The following is a 26,799-nucleotide window of genomic DNA, read 5'->3' as shown; positions in this document are numbered from 1 at the left end:
TACAAAAACTGCACTGAAATACCGTGTAAAGACATGCGGTGTGAAAGGGGTTTTAGCCGGCAGACCCGTTTTTAGAATACCTGGTCAAAGCCAGTTTTGCGGTCTGAAAGCAGCATAAGTTACCCCATCCCATTTATCTTCTGCATGCCCGGGGCTGGACTGGCCCACAGAGGAAGGGGAGAAATTCCCGATGGGCCCATCTACCTAGGGGGTCTCACATCCTCCTCTAAGGATCAGGTTCCAGATTGTGAACTTGAATTACACATTATGCATATGTTACCTTATACAGCACAGGGCTATGGTGTATTCCTGTTCTGTATCTGGTACATTATAAGGCACTAGCAGTATTTAATATACAATATCTGTAAATAAGTTCAGACTATTGGGAGCAAATTTACTAAGATGGGAGTTCTGTTCAAGATGGGATGTTGCCCATGGTAACCAATCCGATTGTACTTCTTATTAATTTAGCACCTTCTAGAAGATCATAGAATCTGATTGGTTTCCTTGAGGATTTTTACTGGGCCACATGAGATAGTTGTGGACTCATCCATATATCTGGTTTGCTGCGCACAGATCAGATTGGCGCTGGTCATGCCAGGTTTGGTAACGTCTCCTAATGGAACCTGGAGGACAGGGCTGTCTGATACCAGCGACAGTCACACATTTGTCATCAGCACAATCCCCCACGTACCGTATTGCAGGCGGCGGAGGGGAAAGTCTTGAGTTATGCGTTTTAATCAAACAGTGAGAGATCTAATCATGTACATCCTAGATATCAGCAGATTTCCCAGCTGGGGACTGATTGCCTGGTAAGCTCCAATGTGCTTTAAATTCTGCAATGTAAAATATTACTGGAAAGAGTTTGTTTTTCTTGGTGCGATTCATCCTTTTGTTCCATCATATTCTGGGCTGCACAACAATGATATAGAGTGACAGGGAGAGCGTTGTGCGAATGTAGGATTTTTTACACTATTGTGAATACACACACACACATACACACACACACACATATCCTTACATAGTATAAAGCAAAATCACGTCTGTCTGTCTGAAAGCGGTAATCTCACAAACCGCTGGTCACATTGCTCTGCCGTTTTCCATATACAGGTCGAGTATCCCGTATCCGAATATCCGTTATCCGAATTATTCCGAAATACGGACATTCCAGAAAGTGAAAAAAAAAATTTTTTTTTGCTAAAAACTCACTGGGGACATTTGTAACAGCATCACTGGGGACATGATATGTAACTGGCACTATATATGTGCAAGACAATGATTGCTTGGCATTCAAATTCAGTGCTGAGATAGTACACACATTTTGTTTCACGTTTTGAAACCTTGTTTTTTGAACAATTAAAATATGTTTGTGTGTATTTTATGTGGTAATAAAATATATTTGTGTGTATATTATGTGTTTATACAGCATAAATGCAAGATACTTCAAATACATCATTGAAATATTAAAATATTCCGAAATACGGAATAATCCGTTATCCAAAATTCTCCTGGTCCCGAGCATTTTGGATACGGGATACTCAACCTGTATATATATATATATATATATATATATATATATATATATATATATATATATATATATCTCCTATATATTTGGCTACATCTGTCACTCAAAGTGGGTGTCTGTGTCTATAACGCTCTGTTCCTGGACTTTCCTCTTAATGTGTGATTGCCTTCATCTGTGCTGAACACCTTTCTGAGAAATTAACCTGTTTAAAACAGGTGATGGCAATCACACATTAAGGGGAAGTCTAGAAACAGAGCATTGTGTCCCTCCTGGAGAGGGTCATGTTGGGAGGTATGTGACAGAGAACCAGCCCAGTGAGCCCACAGACAGTGCCAGACACCCACTGCCTTCCCATGTTGCCCAGCACTGCTACTCCACAGCCACCAGGTGAGCGCCCCCCTCCCGCGATTTGCGGCAAAACCTCCCCCCCGCGCCCCCACTCCCACGATTCGCGGAAAAAACACCCGCTCCCCCGCAACCCCCCCTACCGCGATTCGCAGCAAAAACACCCCCGCAACCCCCCCTCCCGCGATTCGCTGCAAAAAGAACCCCCCCACGACCCCTCCCGCAATTCACGGCATAACCACCACCCTGCAACCCCCCCCAATTCGCGGAAAAAACACCCCCCCCCGCGACCCCCCCTACCGCGATTCGCAGCAAAAACACCCCCGCGACCCCCCCTCCCGCGATTCGCTGCAAAAAGAACCCCCCATGACCCCTCCCGCGAATCGCGGCAAACCCTCCCCCGTGACCCCCCCCCCCGATTCGCGGAAAAAACACCCCCCCCCCCCGCGACCTCCCTCCCGCGATTCGCGGCAAAAAGAACCCCCCCGCGACCCCCCCTTGCAAGATTGGCGGCACCCCCCCTGCGACCCCCCTCCCGCGATTCGCGGCACCCCCCCCGCAATTCGCAGCAGCCCCAGGATTAAATGGCACATGCAAAACACTGACATGGCTATGGTCGACAATGAAAAAGGTTGACATGAGTTTTTGAAGATTTATTTTTAATTTTTTTTAATTTTTTCATTTTCATTGTCATGTGTCGACATGGACACCAATGAAGTGGCACACTTATGTCAACATTTACATGTGTTGACCTTTCTGTGTTGATTTTTTTCTTGTGGCGATTCGCGTCACACCCCCCGCAACCCCCCCTCCGGCGATTCGCGGCACCCCCCGCGACCCCCCCCCTCCCGCAATTCGCGGCAACCCCCCACCGGAACCCCCATGAACCCCGCTCTCCCGCGATTCGCGGCACCCACCCCCGCAACCCCCCCCTCCCGCAAATCGCGGCACCCCCCCGCGATTCGCGGCAGCCCCAGGATTAAATGGCACATGCAAAACACTGGCACGGCTATGGTCGACAATGAAAAAGGTTGACATGAGTTTTTGAAGATTTATTTCATTTTTTGAATGTTTTCATATTCATTGTCATGTGTCAACATGGACACCAATGAAGTGGCACACTTCTGTCAACATTTACATGTGTTGACCTTTCTGTGTTGATTTTTTCTTGTGGCGATTCGCGTCACACCCCCTGCAATTCGCGGCACCCCCGTGACCCCCCACCTCCCGCAATTCGCGGCAACCCCCCACCGGAACCCCTGTGAACCCCGCCCTCCCGCGTTTCGCGGCACCCAACCCGCGACCCCCCTCCCGCAATTCGCGTCACCCCCCGTGATTCGCGGCAGCTTCAGAATTAAATTGCACATGGAAAACACTGACATGGCTATGGTCGACAATGAAAAAGGTTGACATGAGTTTTTGAAGTTTTTTTTTTCATTTTTTGAATATTTTCATATTCATTCTCATGTGTCGACATGGACACCAATGAAGTGCCACACTTATGTCAACATTTACATGTGTTGACCTTTCTGTGTTAATTTTTTCTTGTGGCGATTTGCGTCACACCCCCCCCCCCACCCCCCCCCCCCCACAACCCCCACTCCCGCGATTCACGGCACACACACACGCACACCTCCCCCGCGATTCTCGGCACCCCACCCCGTGACCCCCCCCTCCCGTGGTTCACGGCACACCCCCGCGACCCCCCCTCCCATGATTCGCCGCAACCCCCGCCCGTAACCCCCCTCCCGCGATTTGCGGCACCCACCCCCGCGACCCCCCCTCCCGCAATTCGCGGCACCCCCCCGCGATTCGCGGCAGCTCCAGAATTAAATTGCACATGGAAAACACTGACATGGCTATGGTCGACAATGAAAAAGGTTGACATGAGTTTTTGAAGTTTTTTTTTTCATTTTTTGAATGTTTTCATATTCATTCTCATGTGTCGACATGGACACCAATGAAGTGCCACACTTATGTCAACATTTACATGTGTTGACCTTTCTGTGTTGATTTTTTCTTGTGGCGATTCGCGTCACACCCCCCCCCCCCCCCGCAACCCCCACTCCCGCGATTCACGGCACACACACACACCCCCCGCGATTCTCGGCACCCCACCGCGTGACCCCCCCTCCCGTGATTCACGGCACACCCCCGCGACCCCCCCTACCATGATTCGCCGCAACCCCCGCCCCCGTAACCCCCCTCCCGCGATTTGCGGCAACCCACCCCGCGACCCCCCTCCCGCGATTCTCTGCAATCCCTCCCCTCCCGCAATTCGCAGCATCCACCCCCCCACAACCCCCCCTCCTGCAATTCGCGGCACCCCCCGGGAACCCCCCGTCCTGCAATTCGCGGCACCCTCCGCGACCCCCCCTCTCATATTTCTCATATACAAACGTTCACAAATTAAGGGGAGAGAGATCGTGTCACTCTGCGTGTCATATTCTATACAAACGTTCACAAATTAAGGGGCGCAGCCCCTTACGACGGTGTGAAGAGCGCCGTAGGCGCGATGAATCACCTAGTATATATATATATATATATATATATATATATATAGTTTGATGGAAGTGTTGCTGGGCAGAAGTCTTCTCAAGGCACTGACATTTGACATTTTGATATTGGATCCCTGCTCACATTAAGATCCTTCCACTAAATGGTGTGACAGGTTTTCTTTCTATATTTGGTGTTCCGCCATCTTTGATTCTTATTGTGAAAAAACATTTATAGATCTATTTCCTGGGCTGTTGCCACTGGACCTTTTAAACCACTATTGTGGGAAGTTTTGCTAAAAATCCCCACTTCCACCAGTGATTGAATTTATGCTGGCACTGTTCATTCCGTGTACACCGTTAAAAAAAAAAAACCCTGATGAAGCCTCTGTAAAAGGTGAAACGCGTTGGGTTGCTTTGGCATCTTGAAAGCAATGAACGAATACTTATATGAAATTTTAGAAGGAAATTTTTTTTTTAATAACTGTTGGTTGTATAATCTGAAGTTGTACACTTATTTATATGCGGTGTAAAATCACATCATAACCAGGTGGTGGAATTTAATCCATCTCTCTCTCTCTCTCTCTCTCTCTCTCTCTCTCTCTCTCTCTCTCTCTCCTCTCTCTCTCTCTCTCCTCTCTCTCTCTCTCTCTCTCTCTCTCTATATATATATATATATATACACACAGTACATGTGCTGCCATTTCCCTGGAAGGTTTATTTTCATTTACTGTTGCCCCTATGGGCACCGAGAACAAACAGGTTTTTCAAAGCAGCCAACCCTGTGCAACACCATGTTACCATGCCTTGCCCACTGTATAAGTTATACCTAACTGCTAACATTACACAGCGCGTTATGCCTGCATTCATGTTCCCCACCGCCATCCTTCCCTAAGCCCTGTAACCTGCCTTGCCATAACCTGCACACCTTCCCCGCATAATGCCGGTTCCAGGGCCACGTCTCTCCCCTCACCACAGCCCCGGGGGACTCACATAGGCTACTGTGACTGGAGCAGCAGAATAGACGCATCCTCATAGTGTGAAGAGGACTGCGTATCCCCTTATCTATGGGCCTCCCGCACACCGGATATAGGCTCAGAGAAGGACAGGAGACTGGAATAATGAGTGCACCTGTGCCCCTGCCGGGTGACCTGGGAAATGTGTCAGACAGTAATGAGTGCACCTGTGCCCCTGCTGGGTTACCTGGTAAATGTGTCAGAGTAATGAGTACACCTGTGCCCCTGCCGGGTAACCTGGGAAATGTGTCAGACAGTAATGAGTGCACCTGTGCCCCTGCCGGGTGACCTGGTAAATGTGTCAGAGTAATGAGTACACCTGCTGGGTGACCTGGGAAATGTGTCAGTGAGTAATGAGTGCACCTGTGCCCCTGCCGGGTGACCTGGGAAATGTGTCAGACACTAATGAGTGCCCCTGCCGGGTGACCTGGTAAATGTGTCAGAGTAATGAGTACACCTGTGCCCCTGCCGGGTGACCTGATAAATGTGTCAGAGTAATGAGTACACCTGTGCACCTGCTGGGTGACCTGGGAAATGTGTCAGAGTAATGAGTACACATGTGCACCTGCCGGGTTACCTGGGAAATGTGTCAGAGAGTAATGAGTACACCTGTGCACCTGCCGGGTGTCCTGGGACATGTGTCAGTGAGTAATGAGTGCACCTGTGCACCTGCTGGGTGACCTGGGAAATGTGCCAGAGAGTAATGAGTACACCTGTGCACCTGCTGGATGACCTGGGGAATTTATCAGTGAGTAATGAGTGCACCTGTGCACCTGACGGGTGACCTGGGAAATGTGTCAGAGAGTAATGAGTGCACCTGTGCACCTGCTGGGTGACCTGGAACATGTGTCAGTGAGTAATGAGTGCACCTGTGCACCTGACGGGTGACCTGGGAAATGTGTCAGATAGTAATGAGTACACCTGTGCACCTTCCGGGTGACCTGGAACATGTGTCAGTAAGTAATGAGTGCACCTGTGCACCTGCCGGGTGACCTGGGATATGTGTCAGTGAGTAATGAGTGCACCTGTGCACCTGCCGTGTGACCTGGGAAATGTGTCAGTGAGTAATGAGTATATCTGTGCCCCTGCTGGTGATCTGGGGAATGTGTCAGTGAGTAATGAGTACACCTGTGCACCTGCCGGTGATCTGGGGAAAGTGTCAGTGAGTAATGAGTGCACCTGTCGGGTGCCCTGGGAAATGTGTTAGTGAGTAATGAGTACACCTGTGCACCTGCCGGTGATCTGGGGACTGTGTCAGTGAGTAATGAGTGCACCAGTGCACCTGCCGGGTGACCTGGGATATGTGTCAGTGAGTAATAAGTACACCTGTGCACCTGTCGGGTGACCTGGAACATGTATCAGTAAGTAATGAGTGCACCTGTGCACCTGCCGGGTGACCTGGAACATGTGTTAGTAAGTAATGAGCGCACCTGTGCACCTGCTAGGTGACCTGGGAAATGTGTCAGTGTGTAATGAGTACACCTGTGTACCTGCTAGATGACCTGGGAAATGTGTCCGTGAGTAATGAGTGCACCAGTGCTCCTGTTGGGTGACCTGGGAATGTGTCAGTGAGTAATTAGTACACCTGTGCACCTGCCGGGTGACCTGGAACATGTGTCAGTAAGTAATGAGGCACCTGTGCACCTGCTGGGTGACCTGGGAAATGTGTCAGTAATGAGTGCACCTGTCTGACAGGGTCAGAAGTTCAACACAAGTATTAGGAGGACAATGGAAAGGTCGACATGGGTTTTTCGCACCTTAGACATGTCAACATATTTCATATTTCACGACCTAAGCCTTTAGGTCGACACATGACCTTTAGTGGTCGACGTAATGTATGTCGACCTTTATAGTGTTTTCCTAGTGACTGGATGCCGCTGGTCAGTCTTCTGATCGCCAGCTTACCGCCCGCCGGTCTGCGCTCCATCTAGTCTCGTGCACAAGGCGGATAGACTTTGTTACCCAAAAAATTAAAATAAAAAATAACGAAACATTTCTATATGTAATGTCGGTAGGATGGTAAATACTAAGCAACTGTCCTGCTACAGCCTGACTAGCGCAATGTACAGTCGGCCCAATAGCCGCCATATTGGCTAGTACAGAATATCCCCTCTTATTACCGTATGGCCCCACAGTGCCACCCTGTGGCCATCACCATGCATCTGTAAAGCCCCAAGACAGATGACAGTGCACAGCCTGTGCTGTGTGTGAGAGGAAACCACTCCTCGGTGAGATACGCCGTCTTCTGTCAGTGACCCTATTAGATGGTCAGCTCTTAGCACAAACTCATACTAAGAGGCTGAAACCTATAACAAGTTGCACAGTATTTACATCCTGGTGATTGTAATTAGCACTGGGGGATTTATACAATGCACACAGCGTTCTATTATTACTGATCATGAAGGTTAAAGTCATAAATTATCCCAACACCATGGACGGAATCAGCAGAAAGTTCAATAAATCAGTCTTCCCGCTGTTGGAATTATTTATGACTCTCACTTTCTGAATTCCTCGCTAACACTCTGTACATCCATACTTTGGGTTACCTCTGTGTGCCCAACCAGTACCCAAAAGTTGCCCCACACTCCACCATCATTTTATTGAAGCGGGCAGGATTTTGAGAGGGGTGGGGTTTTTTTCCCCTCCCACTGACATACAAATTTGCATCATCCGGGAGGGGGTCGTAGGGAAATTAGTGACATGACCGCCCGGATTTGGCATTTCTATTGCCACTGTGTATTTTTAGCCCTGCCCCTAATGACATGTCTGTTCAGCTCCGCCCCCATCGCTGCCCATGTGCTTCTTTTATCCAGACAGCCCCCAGCATGTGCTTGAAAAGGGGTGGGGTCTTGTGGACATGGGGTGGGGCCTTGTACGAGTCTCCCGTTTTTGTCCCTATAAGGGCATGGCTTTGCGGGAATCCCACCATCCTGGTCTGGGGCTGTGCCCAGTATCCCTGGAGATACTTCCACCTCTGAAGACTGATTCTTTTCAGTGACAGGAGCCAAGTGCTGCAGATAATGTCACATTGCAGCACCCGGCTCTGGTCACTATGGTGGAACCGTCAGTTTGGTGTCACCTCCCGGAACAGTGCAGCCCGTACCACTGAAACCCAACTTGTGACTCCTCTGGATGGGCACTCACTATAGCATCCAGTGACATGAGTGGCTGTTCTTATGTGCGGGAGTCGGGAACCCAAACCCAGCGCCAGGACAAAAGGACAATCATGCCAGAAGTACCGTTAAATCGTGCAAAACGTAGGGGGTGGTTTGCAATGCACATTTTGTTTGCTAATGGACAAAACCATGCTGCACTGCAGGGGGGCAGATGTAACATGTGCAGAGAGAGTTAGATTTGGGTGGGGTTTGTACTTTAATCTGATATCTATATTGTAGTGTAACAATAAAGCTGTCAGTATTTACCCTGCACAGAAACAAAATAACTCACCGAAAAATCTAATACCCCTTTCAGACCGCAAAATGCAGAGTCGCACCGGGACTTTTAAACGGTTCAGTCCCAATGCAACCCTGCATTTTGGGCTGTTCAGATTACTTCAGTGAACCAGCAATATTGCCGGTTCACTGATGTCATCCGGGGGCGCGGCAGAGTGGCGCAGCTTCAACGGGTAGGAGGCAGCGCTTAGAGCTGGCGCTGCTCCAAGCACTGCCTCCTCCATTGGTGTGAACGGTAAAGGGAACGTTCGACCTGATCAATCCGTTCACACAGCAAAGCAACACAGCCATAAACCGGTAAGAACCCTTCTTTTTTACCGGTTCGTATTGCTGTGTTGCTACCGGTTTGATGGAACCAGGAACCCCTTTCACATCGCACCAATTACCGGGTTGAACCAGTGCGATATGAAAGAGGTATAACTCTCTCTGCTGCTTTTGGCTGTTCGCAAACCAAATGTGTTTTGCAAACCAACCTGAATGACCCCCTTCATTGCTTATTTGGGTTGTACTGTATAAACCTCGCACACCACACAAATAACCTTTGGGAGATATTTTTTGTCATCGGCTGTAATTGGCTCTTTCTTGTTCTCCACTTTCCTGCACTCTCCGGACTCGGAGAACCGGAGGCTTGAAGCTCGGAAATACAGAAGTAATGACAACTTGATGACTGCTGGAAGAAGACGCTGTGTCAGGTTACTCTGCACCATTATAGGGTCACGCTGCAGCCTCATTGTGTGGGAGGCTGAGTACAGGACGCTATTGTGGATCCAGACAGTAATAAGTAGCCTAGTGAATATGTTGCTTGTACTCTTATAACCACATAACGGCCTAGAAATAACTTCACACGTAGACACTTATCTAAAATAAAGACGCGACACCAATAGCTTAGATTAAAACTGTCATACTTATTTATTTAAGAACTGGTATGACCCCCGATAAAGGGGATGGCAAAGACCAGGCACCTGAGACCAGAGACCGTTCAGGGGTGTTGCCCCGGGCAACGACCAGGTCGTTCCCAAATTCCTACACACCCCTTACCAAAGGCACAGCCCGCCCTGCGTGGACATCCCCCCGCCTCTAAGGCCTGACGCGAACATATCCGCCTAAATGTTCGTCGCCCCACCGCGCTGAGTCGAGGCCCGTCCGCCCTCCTGGCAAGGAGAGGGGTAATACCACGCAGGGACCACCTGACGCCCTTCTAGAATCCTGGTCGAGGGTGCTGTCCCGCCAATTTTAAAATTATAATAGCCAATTGAATCAAATTTTTGTGAGGCAAAGCCTTTAGAAGAAAGGGAAGGGAGGGTGGGGATCAAAGAATCAAAGAGGGCGCATACCCTTGCTACCCTAACCTATATACCCCTGACCTGGGGTGCAACCCCCTTTGCCCCCCATTGGTGGGGGCTTCCCGCCCTGGATTAACCCCTCCTTCTATGCCCTGTCTCTCTCACTCAACTTTATTTACACAGCCCAATTCACAGGCTCTTAACTGCACTTGGGCTTATTCAGCCCTCGTTTAAACTAAGTAGCCTAGTGAATATGTTGCTTGTACTCTTATAACCACATAACGGCCTAGAAATAACTTCACACGTAGACACTTATCTAAAATAAAGACGCGACACCAATAGCTTAGATTAAAACTGTCATACTTATTTATTTAAGAACTGGTATGACCCCCGATAAAGGGGATGGCAAAGACCAGGCACCTGAGACCAGAGACCGTTCAGGGGTGTTGCCCCGGGCAACGACCAGGTCGTTCCCAAATTCCTACACACCCCTTACCAAAGGCACAGCCCGCCCTGCGTGGACATCCCCCCGCCTCTAAGGCCTGACGCGAACATATCCGCCTAAATGTTCGTCGCCCCACCGCGCTGAGTCGAGGCCCGTCCGCCCTCCTGGCAAGGAGAGGGGTAATACCACGCAGGGACCACCTGACGCCCTTCTAGAATCCTGGTCGAGGGTGCTGTCCCGCCACAGCAATGGTACTTCTCTACTGCCCTGTGCACCTAGTACCAATGCCCCGCCATACCCTACAGTAATGACACCCACTAAATTAACTGTTTAAAAATATCTTCCAGAAAAATCGCCATGCCCTCCTCTGAGAGGTGCACTCCGTCTGGCCTGTACATGCCTGATTTCTCCGTCACAATGTTCGGGTGCCTAACTGCCCTTCCCCCTTGCCTTAAGACAAACCTAGTCAAAGCGTGATTCAGCTTTTTCCTAGCCTTCTCAATTGCCACAGGGTTTTTGGCGCCTCTCCATGAAAAACGTGGTACAATGTCTGACCACACCAGCTTCAAGCCGCTCCACTTACGCAACAAAACCAACAGATCTTTCTCCATTTTTATCCTTAGAGCAATGCCTGTGGTTTTAGCCAAGTCGTTGCCTCCCAGATGTATAATTAAGGTATCGGGCTTGACAAAACCGCTACTCTTCTTTTCCAAAAACCCCAACAAGTCCTTCCACAACATGCCTCTAACACCCAGCCATCTCACTGATTTTGCCTTTGCTAACACTGGCGCTGTTCTGGCTAGGCTATTTCTTTCTGCCCAAAAGACGTATGAGTGACCTACAAACCAAATCACCCCCGTGGGGCCAATGGGAAGGGGAAGGGCTGAAAAGAAAGCAGAACCTAACGATTAGTATCCATACTTATGCTCTATAGTAACAATTAACGGGTTTAGACTGAGGTCCAAGTGGAGGTGAAAAACTCAAAAACCTCTAGAGGGCTTCTTAGTTTGGGGCCAGATTGAATTAAGCACCTCTTAGAGGAAAAATAAAAAATTCACTCCACACCGACGATTGCGGAACGCTAGCCGTTCCCCAACCGTTTGTAAACGAGACGTTTTTGGACCCGCGCAACAGGCGCATGCTATACTTAACTTGTAATTAACTTATACTGCTATACTTAACTTACAATTAACTTAACTATATATTTTATAACTAAAGCATTTCAACTCTAACGTATTTCTTAAAGCTATTGGATTTCCACCTGCCCACGGCCTTGATTGCGCTTTGTGGCAAACCCGCCACTGCTGCTGACGTGGCTGCGCCAATCCTGAACGAATGCGTTCCGAAATCCTCAGGTCTTAGCCCTATCGCCGCTAGGCCCTTTTTCATTACTGCAGCGAACTGAAACTTCGTTAGCGGCGATCCGTCTGCATGCGCTAAGAATTGTGCGGCTGCACCCTGTCTCAATGCCACATACTCCCCAGCTAGAGCAACTGGGCAAATACTTTTCACTAGGTGTGGTCTTAGCGTGATCCAGGTGCCCCTGCCTTGCTGGTCTGTCTTAGACCTTTTCAGCTTGCATAGCACCTGTTCCTTGCCAACCACCACATCCTCCCACAGTATGCCTGAGTGTACTTTCTTATTGCGCGCAGTTAGCTCACTAACCCTAAATGCGCCATGGAAAGCCCAGGCGTAAGCCACCCTAAAAAGTGCCAGCTCCGAGGCATTTTCTGCCACCGATGCCAAGCCCTGTAATAGCTCTACCAACTTCGCCTCGTCCAATGGGCGTCTATTATCTGGTTGAACTGGCTGTACCCTAGACCAACCCTTCATCGCTTTACTTAGAATAAAAGACTTCGTTGGGTCTGGCATGTTGAATAAACGGCAATGAAAAGCTATTCCCGCCAATGTCGCCGCCATAGCCGACTTGGACCTGCCACTATTGTAGTTGCCCCAAACGAAAGCCAGGAGGCAGTCGTCAACAGACTTACCCCTGGCCTCCGGCCGCTGCTGGTATCTACACCAATCCTCCCAGGCTTTTTCGTATGCCCTACGAGTCGCTGGCGCCAATGACCGAAATGCCAATTCTGTCATGCCGGCTCTATCACCTGCCAGACAGAATTTGGACAACTTAGGCCGGTCTCGGCTGCTGTTGGAGCTAGGGCGCGGAATCTGGTGAACTGAAATCTTGATAAAGCGTCTGCCACTTCATTGTCCACCCCTGGTACGTGCTCAGCCCTGAAATTGATATTGTTCTTTAAACAAACAAGGACAAGGTGCCTCAGCAATCTCAATGCTTCCGGCGATGTTGCCCTTTGATTGTTTACTGCGTGAACAACCCCTAAATTATCGCACCAGAAGATTATGTTTCTGTTTGCTAGCTGGCCAGCCCATAGCTCCACTGCGACTATAATGGGGAAGAGCTCCAGTAATAACATGTTTACTGTAAACCCTCTGTCAATCCAGGATTGAGGCCACTTTTCGCAGCACCACTCCCCTTGCAAGAAGGCACCAAAACCCGAAGATCCCGCAGCATCCGTAAAGAGCTGCAGGTCCCAGTTTGAGGCCGCCTCAGACTGCCACATTAGGCGCCTGTTAAAGTCAACCAAGAATTCGGACCATGTCCTCAAATCATCCTTGATTTCCTTTCCCAAGCGGATTGTGTGGTGTGGGTCCCTGACCCCCGCCGTGGCCCTTTCCAATTTCCTGCAGAAAACCCTGCCCATGGGTATCACCCTACAGGCAAAATTTAAAGAACCCAGTAGGGACTGGACGGTTCGTAGCTGGACCCTCTTTCTAGCCCCGCAGTCGACTATCAGCTCCCGCAGCTTGTGGACCTTGTCCGCTGGTAGCCTACAGCAACCCTCCCCGGTGTCTATTTCAATACCAAGGTACGCCAGCACAGTTACCGGTCCCTCTGTTTTGTCGTGGGCTATGGGAACTCCTAACGAACTGAAAACTCTTAAAGCTACTTGCAATGTCTCCCCACATTCCGCTCGACCTGCTGGTCCTGCTATGAGGAAATCGTCCAGATAGTGGGCTACCCCTCTGGAGCCAGCCTCCCTCTGGATGCACCATTGAAGAAAAGTACTAAATTTTTCAAAATATGAGCAAGATATCGAGCAGCCCATGGGGAGACATTTATCTATGTAATAGGCCCCTTGCATCTTAAAACCCATAAATCTGAACGATTCTGGGTGTAGTGGAAGCAGCCTAAAAGCAGATTCTATGTCCAACTTGGCCATAAGGGCCCCTGGGCCGAAACTTTTAACCAAACTAAGAACTTCCTCGAATAACTGGTAGCGAACGCTTGCCAATTCCTCTGGGATGGCATCGTTGACAGAATTGCCGGGTGGGTGGGACAGGTGCTGTATCAGGCGAAATTTGCCTGGCGTCTTTTTGGGCACCACACCCAGCGGTGATATGCACAGGTCAGGTATAGGGAGTACCTCAAATGGTCCCTCCATCCTGCCCAGCTTGACCTCATTTAGCACCTTGTCCCTAACCACCTCCGGCAATTCCCTGGCTGACTTTAAATTCTTATTAGTGGATGTGTAAAAACTTTTTGGGATGGGTAATGAAAAACCATGAACAAAACCCTCCAACAAAAACTCTGCATCGAGCTTCTTGGGGTACTCTTTTAAGTAAAGGGCCAACTGTTTTATAATTATAGGGGATTCCGCCTTATTTAGAGCTAGCCGCTCCCTCCCCGGTGTCCCCCGACTTACCACCCCCTTTGCAGGATTTGGCAGGGTGGCCTGCTCCACAGATCTTACATTCGTGCTTAAAACGGCACTTGGCCCCTCTGTCACATTTACCGTCGTTGTAAGCGAAACAACGCCCTTTCCCCCCGGATTTCCCCGATGCTTTTCCCCCCTGAAAGGACTTCTTCCCGGCGGGTTCTGTCATGGGCTGGCTTTTCCCTATAACCTCCCACCAGATCTCAACATGCTTAGAGCCCATGGGCATGATGGGGGTGCCCTCGTGACATAACCTGAACTTCTCATCATATTCCCTCCACGCCGGGCCCTTATAACTCATAAAAGTCTCATTTATGAGATGCAAGTATCTAATCACATTCAAGTATTCGGTGGGCCTGAGCGTTAAGTAACACGATGAGAAAGCCAGGAATCCCCTTAACCAGTTATGGAAACCCTTAAAGGCCGCTTCGCCGTTGGGCGTGGCCTTCTTTGCTTTATCGAATTCCTTCTTCATTTCTGTTGTTATGGTGAAGAAATCGATAAACTTCCCTTTGCGGATTTTTTCCCTAACTCCCTTCCTGAGCCCTCGAGCTACCGCCGTATTAGAGCAGTGCGATGCCCCAGTATCCGCTGGCGCTGCTGGTGTGCTGCGTTTCCTCTTACGCTTTTTTCCCTGCACCTCCTTTGCCACCTGCTTAGCAACTAGCTTTGCTAGCTTGCGCGGGCGTTTAGTAGCGCCTGAGTCATCACTACCACCTGACGATGCTGAAGACCCTGACTCACCCGAAGACGACCCTTCTTCTTCACCATCTCCCTCTTGCGACGTGTTCTCGTCAACTTCAACCACTGATTCGCTCGCCGGTGTTTCTTTTGCGGCCGAGGATTCTCCCGCTTTCTTGGTTGTCTTGACAGCTGATGTTTTCTCCCCCAGAGTCGACCGCGGAGTTACTGTGCGTGTTGACCCCTCACGAGACCTCGACCCCAAGGACGGCACCGGTGAAGTTGGACGTGTTTCAGAGGCTGAAATAGAAGGGGCGTCAATGACTGTGCGACTGGGTGAAGTGGCAGCCAGATCTACAACTTCCGCTGCCCCTAAGTCTACCTGCAATGCCGGCCCGCGAGCGCTAGACCTATGCATATCTGCCACAACCTCCCCTTGCCTAAGGTGACTGTCAAGGTTCCCCGCGAAATGGCCCCTTGGCGGCGGCGCCCAGCCCCCGTACGGCTGCATTTGATATCCCGGGAACCCATATCCCCCTTGCTGGATGTAAGGGTTGTATGCTGGCATTCCTACATTGAAAGAGTGGCCGGGCCCAGAACCCCAGTAGGGGAACTGAGGCCCGCCGTAACTCCCAAATGTTTGGTACTGCATGGGCCATTGCCCCTGCCCCTGTTGCCCCATGAATTGCTGAGGTAAGAAATGGGTTGGACCTCCCTGGGCCCTGTTAAATTGTGGGCCTGACGCATAGTTGTGTTGATTTTGGGCCCCATAACCCCTTAAACCTGGAGCCAGATTTCCCTGGGGAGGCTGAAAGCCTGTTCCCCGACCCTGGTCCTCATAAAACATCTCCCCGGCCGGGGGGTGTGTTGCACCCTGCCCGTAATGTCCTCCCGCCAATGGGGCTTGCATACGCCATAGCCTGGGCCTTGGTTCATTGTATTGCCCCGGTGTGGGGCCACCTGTGATGACCATCATGGGGCTAGGTCCCCTGCCCGGGCGACCCTCCCCCACTTCCACCAAGCCAGCTTGGTTGCTGGCACCCTGTGACCCTGCATCCCTGGCCTCCCTTCCTGCCTGTTCACATTCTTGTGCCTGCGCCTCTGCGGCCTGGCCAGCAGGTGGAGCTTCTGCCCTTATGCTGCCGTTATTTCCAGGGGAGTCAGCAGGAGGAGCTGCTGTCCCACTGTCTCCTGACTGAGGCACCGAGACCGCGCAGGGAGCTGCGCGGTCTCCGTCCCCACTGACACTCCCCTCCCTCCCTGCTGCTTGACGCGAGGGGGAAGCCTGACTGCCGCCGTCTCCGGCGCGCATGAGAGAGCCGGGTGAGCGCGAGGAGACAGCTGACGCGCCTCCCGGCTCTCCTTCTCTGCAGATCGCGGCCGCCATCTCGGACGCGCCGGCATCCCCGCCACCCGCCGCCATTACGCCCCCAGGTCCCTGGGGATGCAATTCACCTGCGGAGGGAGCAGGAGGGGGAGTCCTTGCGCCCGACCCGCCACTACCGTGAGCGGCGGGTGACACAGGCCGCGAACCACCGCCTCCGGCTACCAGCACCACCGGGCGGCCACCCACATCCCCACGCCCAGGGACATGGCTGAGCGGGCGCGCGGCGTCCGCCAGCCAGCGCGGCGGTGGGGCGTTCCTTCTGGGTCTGCTAGACATAATTCCACTTGAGGTAAGACGCTGCAAGCTTTACTTATCTTTTCTCCGTGACGCTGATCCCTGCAGATCAAAGAATCAAAGAGGGCGCATACCCTTGCTACCCTAACCTATATACCCCTGACCTGGGGTGCAACCCCCTTTGCCCCCCATTGGTGGGGGCTTCCCGCCCTGGATTAACCCCTCCTTCTATGCCCTGTCTCTCTCACTCAACTTTATTTACACAGCCCAATTCACAGGCTCTTAACTGCACTTGGGCTTATTCAGCCCTCGTTTAAACTTAGTCACCTCCGCTATATCATTGCAGTGGCGGAACTGCAACAGTGCATGGAGGGCCTGATTCAGGGTTGTATTCAGTTGCACCGCTGCAAGGAAGCCGCTGTGTAGCCCTGTCTCATTACAATTCTAATGCAGCTGGTGGCATCTGTGGGAGCCTCCTGTTAGCAGGAAAGGGATGTACAGTACACATGGTACAATTCCTCCATGGCAACCAATCAGCTGCTCTGTATCATTTTATATTATGCAAATTATGGATGTTACTTCAGTGCTGATTGGTTGCCATGGACCACTTGTCCCCTGGTTCACTTCTCCTCCCGTATCACTGCTTCACACATCTACCCATCGATGCGAGGGTGACGTGCCACATGTAAAGAACAGTACCGGTGCCATCCCTGCTCCGCCTCCCAAATGTCGCATCATGTCACTCCTGCTGCAACTGACAGGGTGCCGCAAGAGACATCATAAGATCCATTCTGCACATACTGTACATGACGATACATGGAACATGTCATCGGCCGTACTTCCAGCTGCAATGCATAACAGAACGGCAGGGTGACCAGCGTACCGCTTGTAATTCCAGTTTATCTGTTAGAAATTACAAGAAAACTACGACGATATGGAAAACAACAGAAAAAGTTGCTGTTGTCGCCGATTCAGACCCGTTCCCTCCATAGTGGGAGGCATGGGGGGGGGGGGGGGGGGGGCCTGCAGGGGGCTGGAGCTGAATGCCCAGTGTTTTATGGACGCGGTGCACTTTAACCTGTGTTCATATCGACTGTGTCAACATTCGGGTTAAAAAAAACAGTGAAAAACCCCGTCAATCTTTTTTTCTAGGATTTTTTTATAGCTGAACATACGAGTCATTTATTTAGCTGATATACCATATAGGACGGGATACTCTGAAGCGAAAATGCGGTAAAACCCTGTTATCTGGTAATCCCTGTAGTTAGCCTCTATCCACAGCAATGTCAGAGGGATCCGTCACAGATATCTCCCAGCATGCTCCGCAGCTGGGGACATCGCATAATAAGGCAAAATAAACCACGCAAGTACCCGATGCCTGAACGAACAGTGACAATTGCCGATGTAATGTTTACATTCAGCTCTTGTCACCCCCAAAGTGTGCTATTGGCTGCTAAGCGGCCAATCAGGAGTCGAGTTTCCGAAGCTTGTTAGTATTGTTTCCTTCTGTAGGTTCCAAAGCATGGATTCTACTGGACAAGGGGACTGAACCTTCGGGTAAAGATACCGTAGGTAAGTATCTGTATGTGTGGGCTCTGCGTGTGTAATAAAGTGTTATTGTTCTGGTGTGTCTGTGTTTCCATCTTGCTATTACTTCTGCTGTGGAACCCAAGAGTCTAACCATGCCCTTTAACTCATGCCCATACTGGGACCTGTGGTCCTCCAAGTCACAGTATGCAGGCCAGGCTTGCTGGAACTCATAGTTCCACAGCAGAGCCCTATAGTTAATTCTTCTTATTTTTACACAAAGGTCACCTCCTGGGGCACTGTGGACAGCCCCGAGCTTCAGCCTGGGCAGGGTTAATCCCGGAGGATTATTGGGCGGTCCCCACTCCCCCAGGGTCCCTGATTGGTCAGGGAGTATAATGCTTCGGCCAGGGGAACTAATATGTCTATTATCTTCTAGAAGGTGCTAAATATATAAGTAAGTAGATTCTGATTGGTTGCCCAAAGCAACATCCCATGGGAAACATAATTCCCGTTTTAGTAAACTTCTCCCTGTGTTTGCTGCTTGTAATCAGATAACACACAGCTTGCAGTAAGCGTGAGATACGTCATAGGAAATGTGCAATGAAGTGATTCTTCACTTTCCTATATTTGTACCAGGCGGTGTTATGGAAAAAATAAAAATAACATCATTCGCACATTTGAGATATTTATGAAATATGTTTTAACACATTATACAAATATATTATACAGTATGAGATAAACTGACAAAGAGGCTTAAATGATGTTGTTTTATTTTTATTTTTTTAAATATATATATATATAATATATTATATAATATTATATTACCACCAATAATATGGTTGGCCCTTACACTTCGAGTAATCACATACATTAATGGTGCTCCCAAGAGTGAAAGAGGCTATATTGGGGCTAATTCGGGTGGGATTGTTTATTGGAGTTCACTGTGAGCAATAAGCCGCCGCCCACACAGAAAGAGAAAATGCCCTGGGCAATTTTGCGAATGTAACGCAGATCGCTGTGCAGTCACCGATCCAAACGCAAACCTTGGAACATGGAGGAGTTTCTGCCGTCTGTGCAAATGGGGGTAGATCGGAGGCTGCCACTAATCTGTCACTTAGATAGGCTGGAAGTCTGGCCACGCCTGCGTTTATGCAGACACACCCACAAAACACCATATTTCCACCCCCAAAACCAGCTTCCTGTCACTTACACTGCAGCTGCGTTGCAATTACAAACTGTTCGCATTTTAGTTGGTAATTTTGCTCAGGAATGCGCAGTGCGAACACAGCACATAGGCAGTCATTCGATAATACCTTCATTTGCGAGTTCCCTAATTAGTGATTCATTGTCAGAACACAGCGTGAAGGAAGGACTCTTGTGCTGGGGCGCTCTCAACTAATAATCAGTACTAAAATATGTCTTTTACTCATATACAGTATGATAAAATGTGTTATCATCCATCCCATTCAGCCATTCAGTAATATCATCAAGGGTTCGTAAAGGGTTAAAATATATACTTGTAACAGTCAATGGTTACAGTGGTTTTCGGTAGGGGACTATCTTGTCAATCCCTAAGTAGTGGCTGCGTTTAGTGAAGGAAAAAGCTGTACAAGTTTCTGAAAAGAAAATAGATGAGCAAATATTGTAATTTCACAATCCAGCACAAATTTGGGTGTGTGGACCCTATTTATAATCCCATGTTTACAGGGTACCGGACATCATGGGTCTCACCTAAGCACCGGGATCCTAGTAAAACCATCAATGCTCCTATACTATTGTCACATAAGAAGCGATCCACTAATTATTACTCCGTCACTCAGGTTCTGCTTCCCGCATGTGTGCTGTGTAGCAGTGAACAGATGGGTGAGAGCACTGAAGATGGAGTTTATTTCTGAAAAGAAAGAAGATTTTCCATAGATGTTTCCTTAGATAACCCAATATTGGTCGTCATGTGATGTCAGCCACATGCCCCCAGCAGGCTTCATCCCGCCCGCATACCCGGAGGAACACCCAACGTTTATTAAACGCTGGACGTACTCCTGCTCCGGCCCGTTCCCCTCCCTTGCCTGTACATAATGATGATCTTCTGCTCCGAAACCCGTTAATTAATAAATATGCCACTATTTCTCTATGAGAGGTTTGAGCTTAGCAGCAAAAGTTGTTTTTGGCAGAAAAAAGCGCATTTTGATTCTGTTGGGAACTGTTATTATACAAAATTATAACAACCATTGATAACTCCCACAAGTATAAATGAAACAATTCTTTAAGATCTGCGCTGGTTTATAGTTAAGATGTCATTACTATTGTATTTCTTGATTTAATGTCTGCTCACATTTATCTGCTTTATACCTCCGCAATGTATTAGTTTGCAGCTATAAAATAATATTATTTCCTTTAGTCTAAATACTGTTCCTTAGTCTTTCCTTGGAGAGGATGGCTTTGGGCATATTACATTTAGCTGGTATAACTGCTGCTAATAGTCATCCCCACGGTAATGTTCTCCTGGGCTATTCCAGGTTGGATCACATACAGAGAACCAGACTGGTCCACCGGGAAACAGGGAATTCCCCTGGTGGGCTCCGCTGTCTGAGGGCCCGCCCCCTTCACTAGGGATAAAGTTCTAGACTGGGCGCTTGTATTATACATTAAACATGTTACATTCTCTACAGTGCATTACAGTCATTGGTCTTGTAAATGACTGTGCATGTACCAGCAGTATTTACTATAGAGAGATATATATATATATATATATATATATATATATATATATATATAGATATATATTTATCACAATGCACTCTCTGATGGTCAGCCTAGCCTCTGTGGTAAATAGCCACACCCCCTCTGGAGGCTGGCCACACCCCTAAGCATGAAGCCCTACCACTGTATTTCCCTGCAGGGCCCTTCATGCCCCAGTCTGACACTGAGCACATGGCTCGGAGAAGCTGGCTGGCTTACAGGCACTATTGCTAACTCTACCTGAACCATACTTGCCTACCTGACCCTCTCCATGCGGGAGAAAATGCTCTGTTCCTGGACTTCCCTGGTAATGTATGATTGCCATCACCTGTGGGGAGCTAGGTAAAGGTGTTTCACCACAGGTGATGGCAATCATACATTACCAGGGAAGTCCAGGAGCAGAGCATTTTCTCCCACATGGGAGGGGGTCAGGTAGGCAAGTATGACCTGAACCGCAGCTGAGAAATTCTTGCCCTTATTGAAAATGTCTCTCCCAAAATGGCCGCTGCTTCAGAGAAGGCAGATATTGTGGATGCCAGAGGAGGTGATGGCTGTTTTGAGAGTTACTATAGAGAGAGGGATGGGGCATTCCAATAAATAGCACTTTAGAAATGTGTCTTAATCATAGTTCTCCAGACCTGTGCCCTGCAGCACCTGCCGGGATCACTGTGATTATGGCACTTCGCTGTAATTCCCATTTACTATACTGGTTAGAGTGCTCTCAATTTCTATCTCCCTCTTTTCTCCATTTTTTTTCTTCAGCACACCTCTTTTTTTTTCTTACTTTCCTCCCTCTTCTTTATCCACCTCTCTCTCCTCTCCTCTATTCCCCTTATCAGTACATGGTTTATTATATTAGCATTTTCTTTTCATCATTAATGTTGTGGGACATCCTTTCTGTGTGTGGCCTGTGCACCTCTGGGATGTTTATATTGCGTGATAATCAGCAGTGAGGTGTGATGAGTAAGCACTAGAGATAACAGAGGTGTTTGGTGACAATGGAGCTCTCAGGAAGTGACATCACTGATACTGGTAGCGGGTGGAGTCAGAGGTCGCACACTTACATATAATGGTTGTCACATCAATTCTAGCTGTCAATGGTGTGTTCACAACTATCCTCTTATGGCAATATACAACCTTGGGGAAGATTCATTAGGTCTGGTAAAGAGAAAAAGTGGAAAGTGATAACGCACCAGCCAATCATTTATGTTTGAAAAATGACAGTTAGGAGTTGACCTTCTATTTTATCTTCACTGAAATTACATTTGGGACCTGAAAGGTTGCTTTGGGCCGTATCTTACACCATGGCTTGAAACATCTCCCCTCAGGTAATACACTGATTCACTGACCTGGGTTCCAACCCTCCAGTTCTTCAGTGCCCATTCTAGCACCCGACACCCCAAAACCTCTTCCCTGTATAAGGTGTGGTGCTTCAAGCACAGTGTGGTCTGTATTTCAGCACTGATGAACATTAGTTTATAATAAACGCACACACATGCACACTCATACACACACGCACATTTTTGTCAGGCAAATATGTACGCTTACTAATCATTTTATGATATTTCAGTTTCTCCGAAGATCTTTGACATCTCCTCCAACATTGTCGTCAATGAAGGAACAAATGTGTCACTTACGTGTTTGGCCACCGGAAAACCAGAGCCATTGATATCATGGAGACACATCTCGCCGTCAGGTAGGTGTACGCTGTGTTTCCTGTAGTTCTTAAGTTAAGTATGGGTGAGATTTATCAAACTCTAAAGAGTGTATCAGAAGAGGTTTTGCCTAAAACAACCAATTAGACGCTATCATTTGTCTAGTATATTCTATATAATGGCAGCTAGAATCTGCTTGGTAGGGAAAATTTCCACCTGCCCTATTTATCCAACATTTCCACCCGCCCTATTTATCCAACATTTCTACCCGCCCTATTTATCCGACATTTCTACCCGCCCTATTTATCCGACATTTCCACCCGCCCTATTTATCCGACATTTCCACCCACCCTATTTATCCAACATTTCCACCCGCCCTATTTATCCAACATTTCTACCCGCCCTATTTATCCGACATTTCCACCCGCCCTTTTTATCCAACATTTCTACCCTCCCTATTTATCCAACATTTCCACCCACCCTATTTATCCGACATTTCCACCTGCCCTATTTATCCGACATTTCCACCTGCCCTATTTATCCAACATTTCTACCCTCCCTATTTATCCAACATTTCCACCCACCCTATTTATCCGACATTTCCACCTGCCCTATTTATCCAACATTTCTACCCGCCCTATTTATCCAACATTTCCACCCACCCTATTTATCCGACATTTCCACCTGCCCTATTTATCCAACATTTCTACCCGCCCTATTTATCCAACATTTCCACCCACCCTATGTATCCAACATTTCCTCCTGTCCTATTTATCCGACATTTCCACCCGCCCTATTTATCCGACATTTCCACCCGCCCTTTTTATCCGACATTTCCACCCGCCCTATTTATCCGACATTTCCACCCGCCCTATTTATCCAACATGTCCACCCGCCCTTTTTATCCAACATGTCCACCCGCCCTATTTATCCAACATTTCCACCTGTCTTATCTATCCAACATTTCAACCCGCCCTATTTATCCAACATTTCCACCGCTCAATTTATTTATCCAACATTTCTACTACCCAATTTATTTATCCAACATTTCCACCTGTCTTATTTATCCAACATTTCCATCCGCCCTATTTATCCAACATTTCCACCTGTCCTATTTATCCAACATTTCCACCTGCCCTATTTATCCAACATTTCCACCTGTCTAATTTATCCAACATTTCCTCCTGCCCTATTTATCCAACATTTCCTCCTGTCTTATTTATCCAACATTTCCTCCTGCCCTATTTATCCAACATTTCCACCTGTCCTATTTATCCAACATTTCCACCTGCCCTATTTATCCAACATTTCCACCCACACTATTTATCCAACATTTCCTCCTGCCCTATTTATCCAACATTTCCACCTGCCCTATTTATCCAACATTTCTACCCTCCCTATTTATCCAACATTTCCACCCACCCTATTTATCCGACATTTCCACCTGCCCTATTTATCCAACATTTCTACCCGCCCTATTTATCCAACATTTCCACCCACCCTATGTATCCAACATTTCCTCCTGTCCTATTTATCCGACATTTCCACCCGCCCTATTTATCCGACATTTCCACCCGCCCTTTTTATCCGACATTTCCACCCGCCCTATTTATCCGACATTTCCACCCGCCCTATTTATCCAACATGTCCACCCGCCCTTTTTATCCAACATGTCCACCCGCCCTATTTATCCAACATTTCCACCTGTCTTATCTATCCAACATTTCAACCCGCCCTATTTATCCAACATTTCCACCGCTCAATTTATTTATCCAACATTTCTACTACCCAATTTATTTATCCAACATTTCCACCTGTCTTATTTATCCAACATTTCCATCCGCCCTATTTATCCAACATTTCCACCTGTCCTATTTATCCAACATTTCCACCTGCCCTATTTATCCAACATTTCCACCTGTCTAATTTATCCAACATTTCCTCCTGCCCTATTTATCCAACATTTCCTCCTGTCTTATTTATCCAACATTTCCTCCTGCCCTATTTATCCAACATTTCCACCTGTCCTATTTATCCAACATTTCCACCTGCCCTATTTATCCAACATTTCCACCCACACTATGTATCCAACATTTCCACCTGCCCTATTTTTCCAACATTTCCACCTGTCTTATTTATCCAACATTTCCACCTGCCCTATTTATCCAACATTTCCACCTGTCTTATTTATCCAACATTTCCACCTGCCCTATTTATCCAACATTTCCACCTGTCTTATTTATCCAACATTTCCACCTGCCCTATTTATCCAACATTTCCACCTGTCTTATTTATCCAACATTTCCACCTGCCCTATTTATCCAACATTTCCACCCGCCCTATTTATCCAACATTTCCACCTGTCTTATTTATCCAACATTTCCTCCTGCCCTATTTATCCAACATTTCCTCCTGCCCTATTTATCCAACATTTCCACCTGTCTTATTTATCCAACATTTCCTCCTGCCCTATTTATCCAACATTTCCACCTGTCTTATTTATCCAACATTTCCACCTGCCCTATTTATCCAACATTTCCACCTGTCTTATTTATCCAACATTTCCACCTGCCCTATTTATCCAACATTTCCACCTGTCTTATTTATCCAACATTTCCACCTGCCCTATTTATCCAACATTTCCACCCGCCCTATTTATCCAACATTTCCTCCTGCCCTATTTATCCAACATTTCCTCCTGCCCTATTTATCCAACATTTCCACCTGTCTTATTTATCCAACATTTCCTCCTGCCCTATTTATCCAACATTTCCTCCTGTCTTATTTATCCAACATTTCCTCCTGCCCTATTTATCCAACATTTCCACCCGCCCTATTTATCCAACATTTCCACCTGTCTTATTTATCCAACATTTCCTTCTGCCCTATTTATCCAACATTTCCTCCTGCCCTATTTATCCAACATTTCCACCTGTCTTATTTATCCAACATTTCCTCCTGCCCTATTTATCCAACATTTGCACCTGTCTTATTTATCCAACATTTCCACCTGCCCTATTTATCCAACATTTCCACCTGTCTTATTTATCCAACATTTCCTCCTGCCCTATTTATCCAACATTTGCACCTGTCTTATTTATCCAACATTTCCACCTGCCCTATTTATCCAACATTTCCATCCGCCCTATTTATCCAACATTTCCACCTGTCCTATTTATCCAACATTTCCACCTGCCCTATTTATCCAACATTTCCACCTGCCCTATTTATCCAACATTTCCATCAGCCCTATTTATCCAACATTTCCACCTGTCCTATTTATCCAACATTTCCACCTGCCCTATTTATCCAACATTTCCACCTGTCTTATTTATCCAACATTTCCACCTGCCCTATTTATCCAACATTTCCACCTGTCTTATTTATCCAACATTTCCACCCGCCCTATTTATCCAACATTTCCACCTGTCTTCTTTATCCAACATTTCCTCCTGCCCTATTTATCCAACATTTCCTCCTGTCCTATTTATACGGTTTGAAAAATCTTCCTCTAAAGGAGAAATCAGCCCAGCGAGATCTCCCCCCCCCCCCATGGTGATCCCCCCCCCCCCCCCCATGGTGCACCCTTCTGATGCTGGAATCCGCACTGTTGAAGTACTTTTGAGCCGGTTTAATCTTTCCCGGCTACCTTGCGTGGTATTTATAACATGTCCCCGTGTGAACGGTGCATTTGAACTTTGTACTTGAACACAGCGATGCTAACTGGTTGAATAAAAAAACAATGCAAAAAAACCCAATCCATAAAATATAGTGATTTCGTCTCACGCCGGCAGTGAAGGTGACACTTTGTAGCCAACACCAACTGTGAACTTTAAATTCCAGTAACAGTTTAGCAGTTACAAAATACATCAAATCTCAATAACCATAAAAGTCGGAGTTCTTTGAACCGGTTGGAATGGTTTCGGCTGTAGGGAACAGTTAATTGACTTCTGTTATTTTCTAGTACAGTTTATCCAATGACAGCAAATACTGTTCTATGTAGTTACCTAGATCAATGACAGTTTACATAGATATCCCCCATTCATATCCTCTAGTGGGTTTGAGGATTCCAAATAACTCATATAACCAAGAAACTCTGCTATTTGGCGATACCAGTATGCAACAGGTCACCCTTACCTTAAGGCCCCCTGTGCAAATTCTCAGAGGGGGGGGATCACATCCGATCCCCCTTGATCCCCGGGTGGCAGGGACGCATGCGGTCCTTCTGTATGTGACTATCACATGTGATCCCGTTCCCTGCTGCCGGGA

General features: G+C 47.9%; 1 protein-coding gene across 2 annotated transcripts in view; it reads left to right on the top strand.

The window, feature by feature from the left end:
• NEGR1 (neuronal growth regulator 1) overlaps window positions 1-26,799 on the top strand; it is a 249,240-nt gene that overhangs the window by 33,109 nt on the left and 189,332 nt on the right. For both annotated transcript variants that reach the window (XM_083157756.1, XM_083157755.1), the window contains exon 2: window positions 22,446-22,571. In XM_083157756.1, coding sequence (XP_083013882.1) covers window positions 22,446-22,571 — 126 coding nt within the window. The remainder of the gene's footprint in view (window positions 1-22,445; window positions 22,572-26,799) is intronic.

Source organism: Crinia signifera, chromosome 8, assembly GCF_055691185.1.
Source record: "Crinia signifera chromosome 8, ASM5569118v1, whole genome shotgun sequence".
In the NCBI taxonomy this organism is placed as follows: Eukaryota; Metazoa; Chordata; class Amphibia; order Anura; family Myobatrachidae; genus Crinia; species Crinia signifera.
Note: the sequence above shows the minus strand (reverse complement) of the source record. Positions and strands in the feature narration are given on the sequence as shown.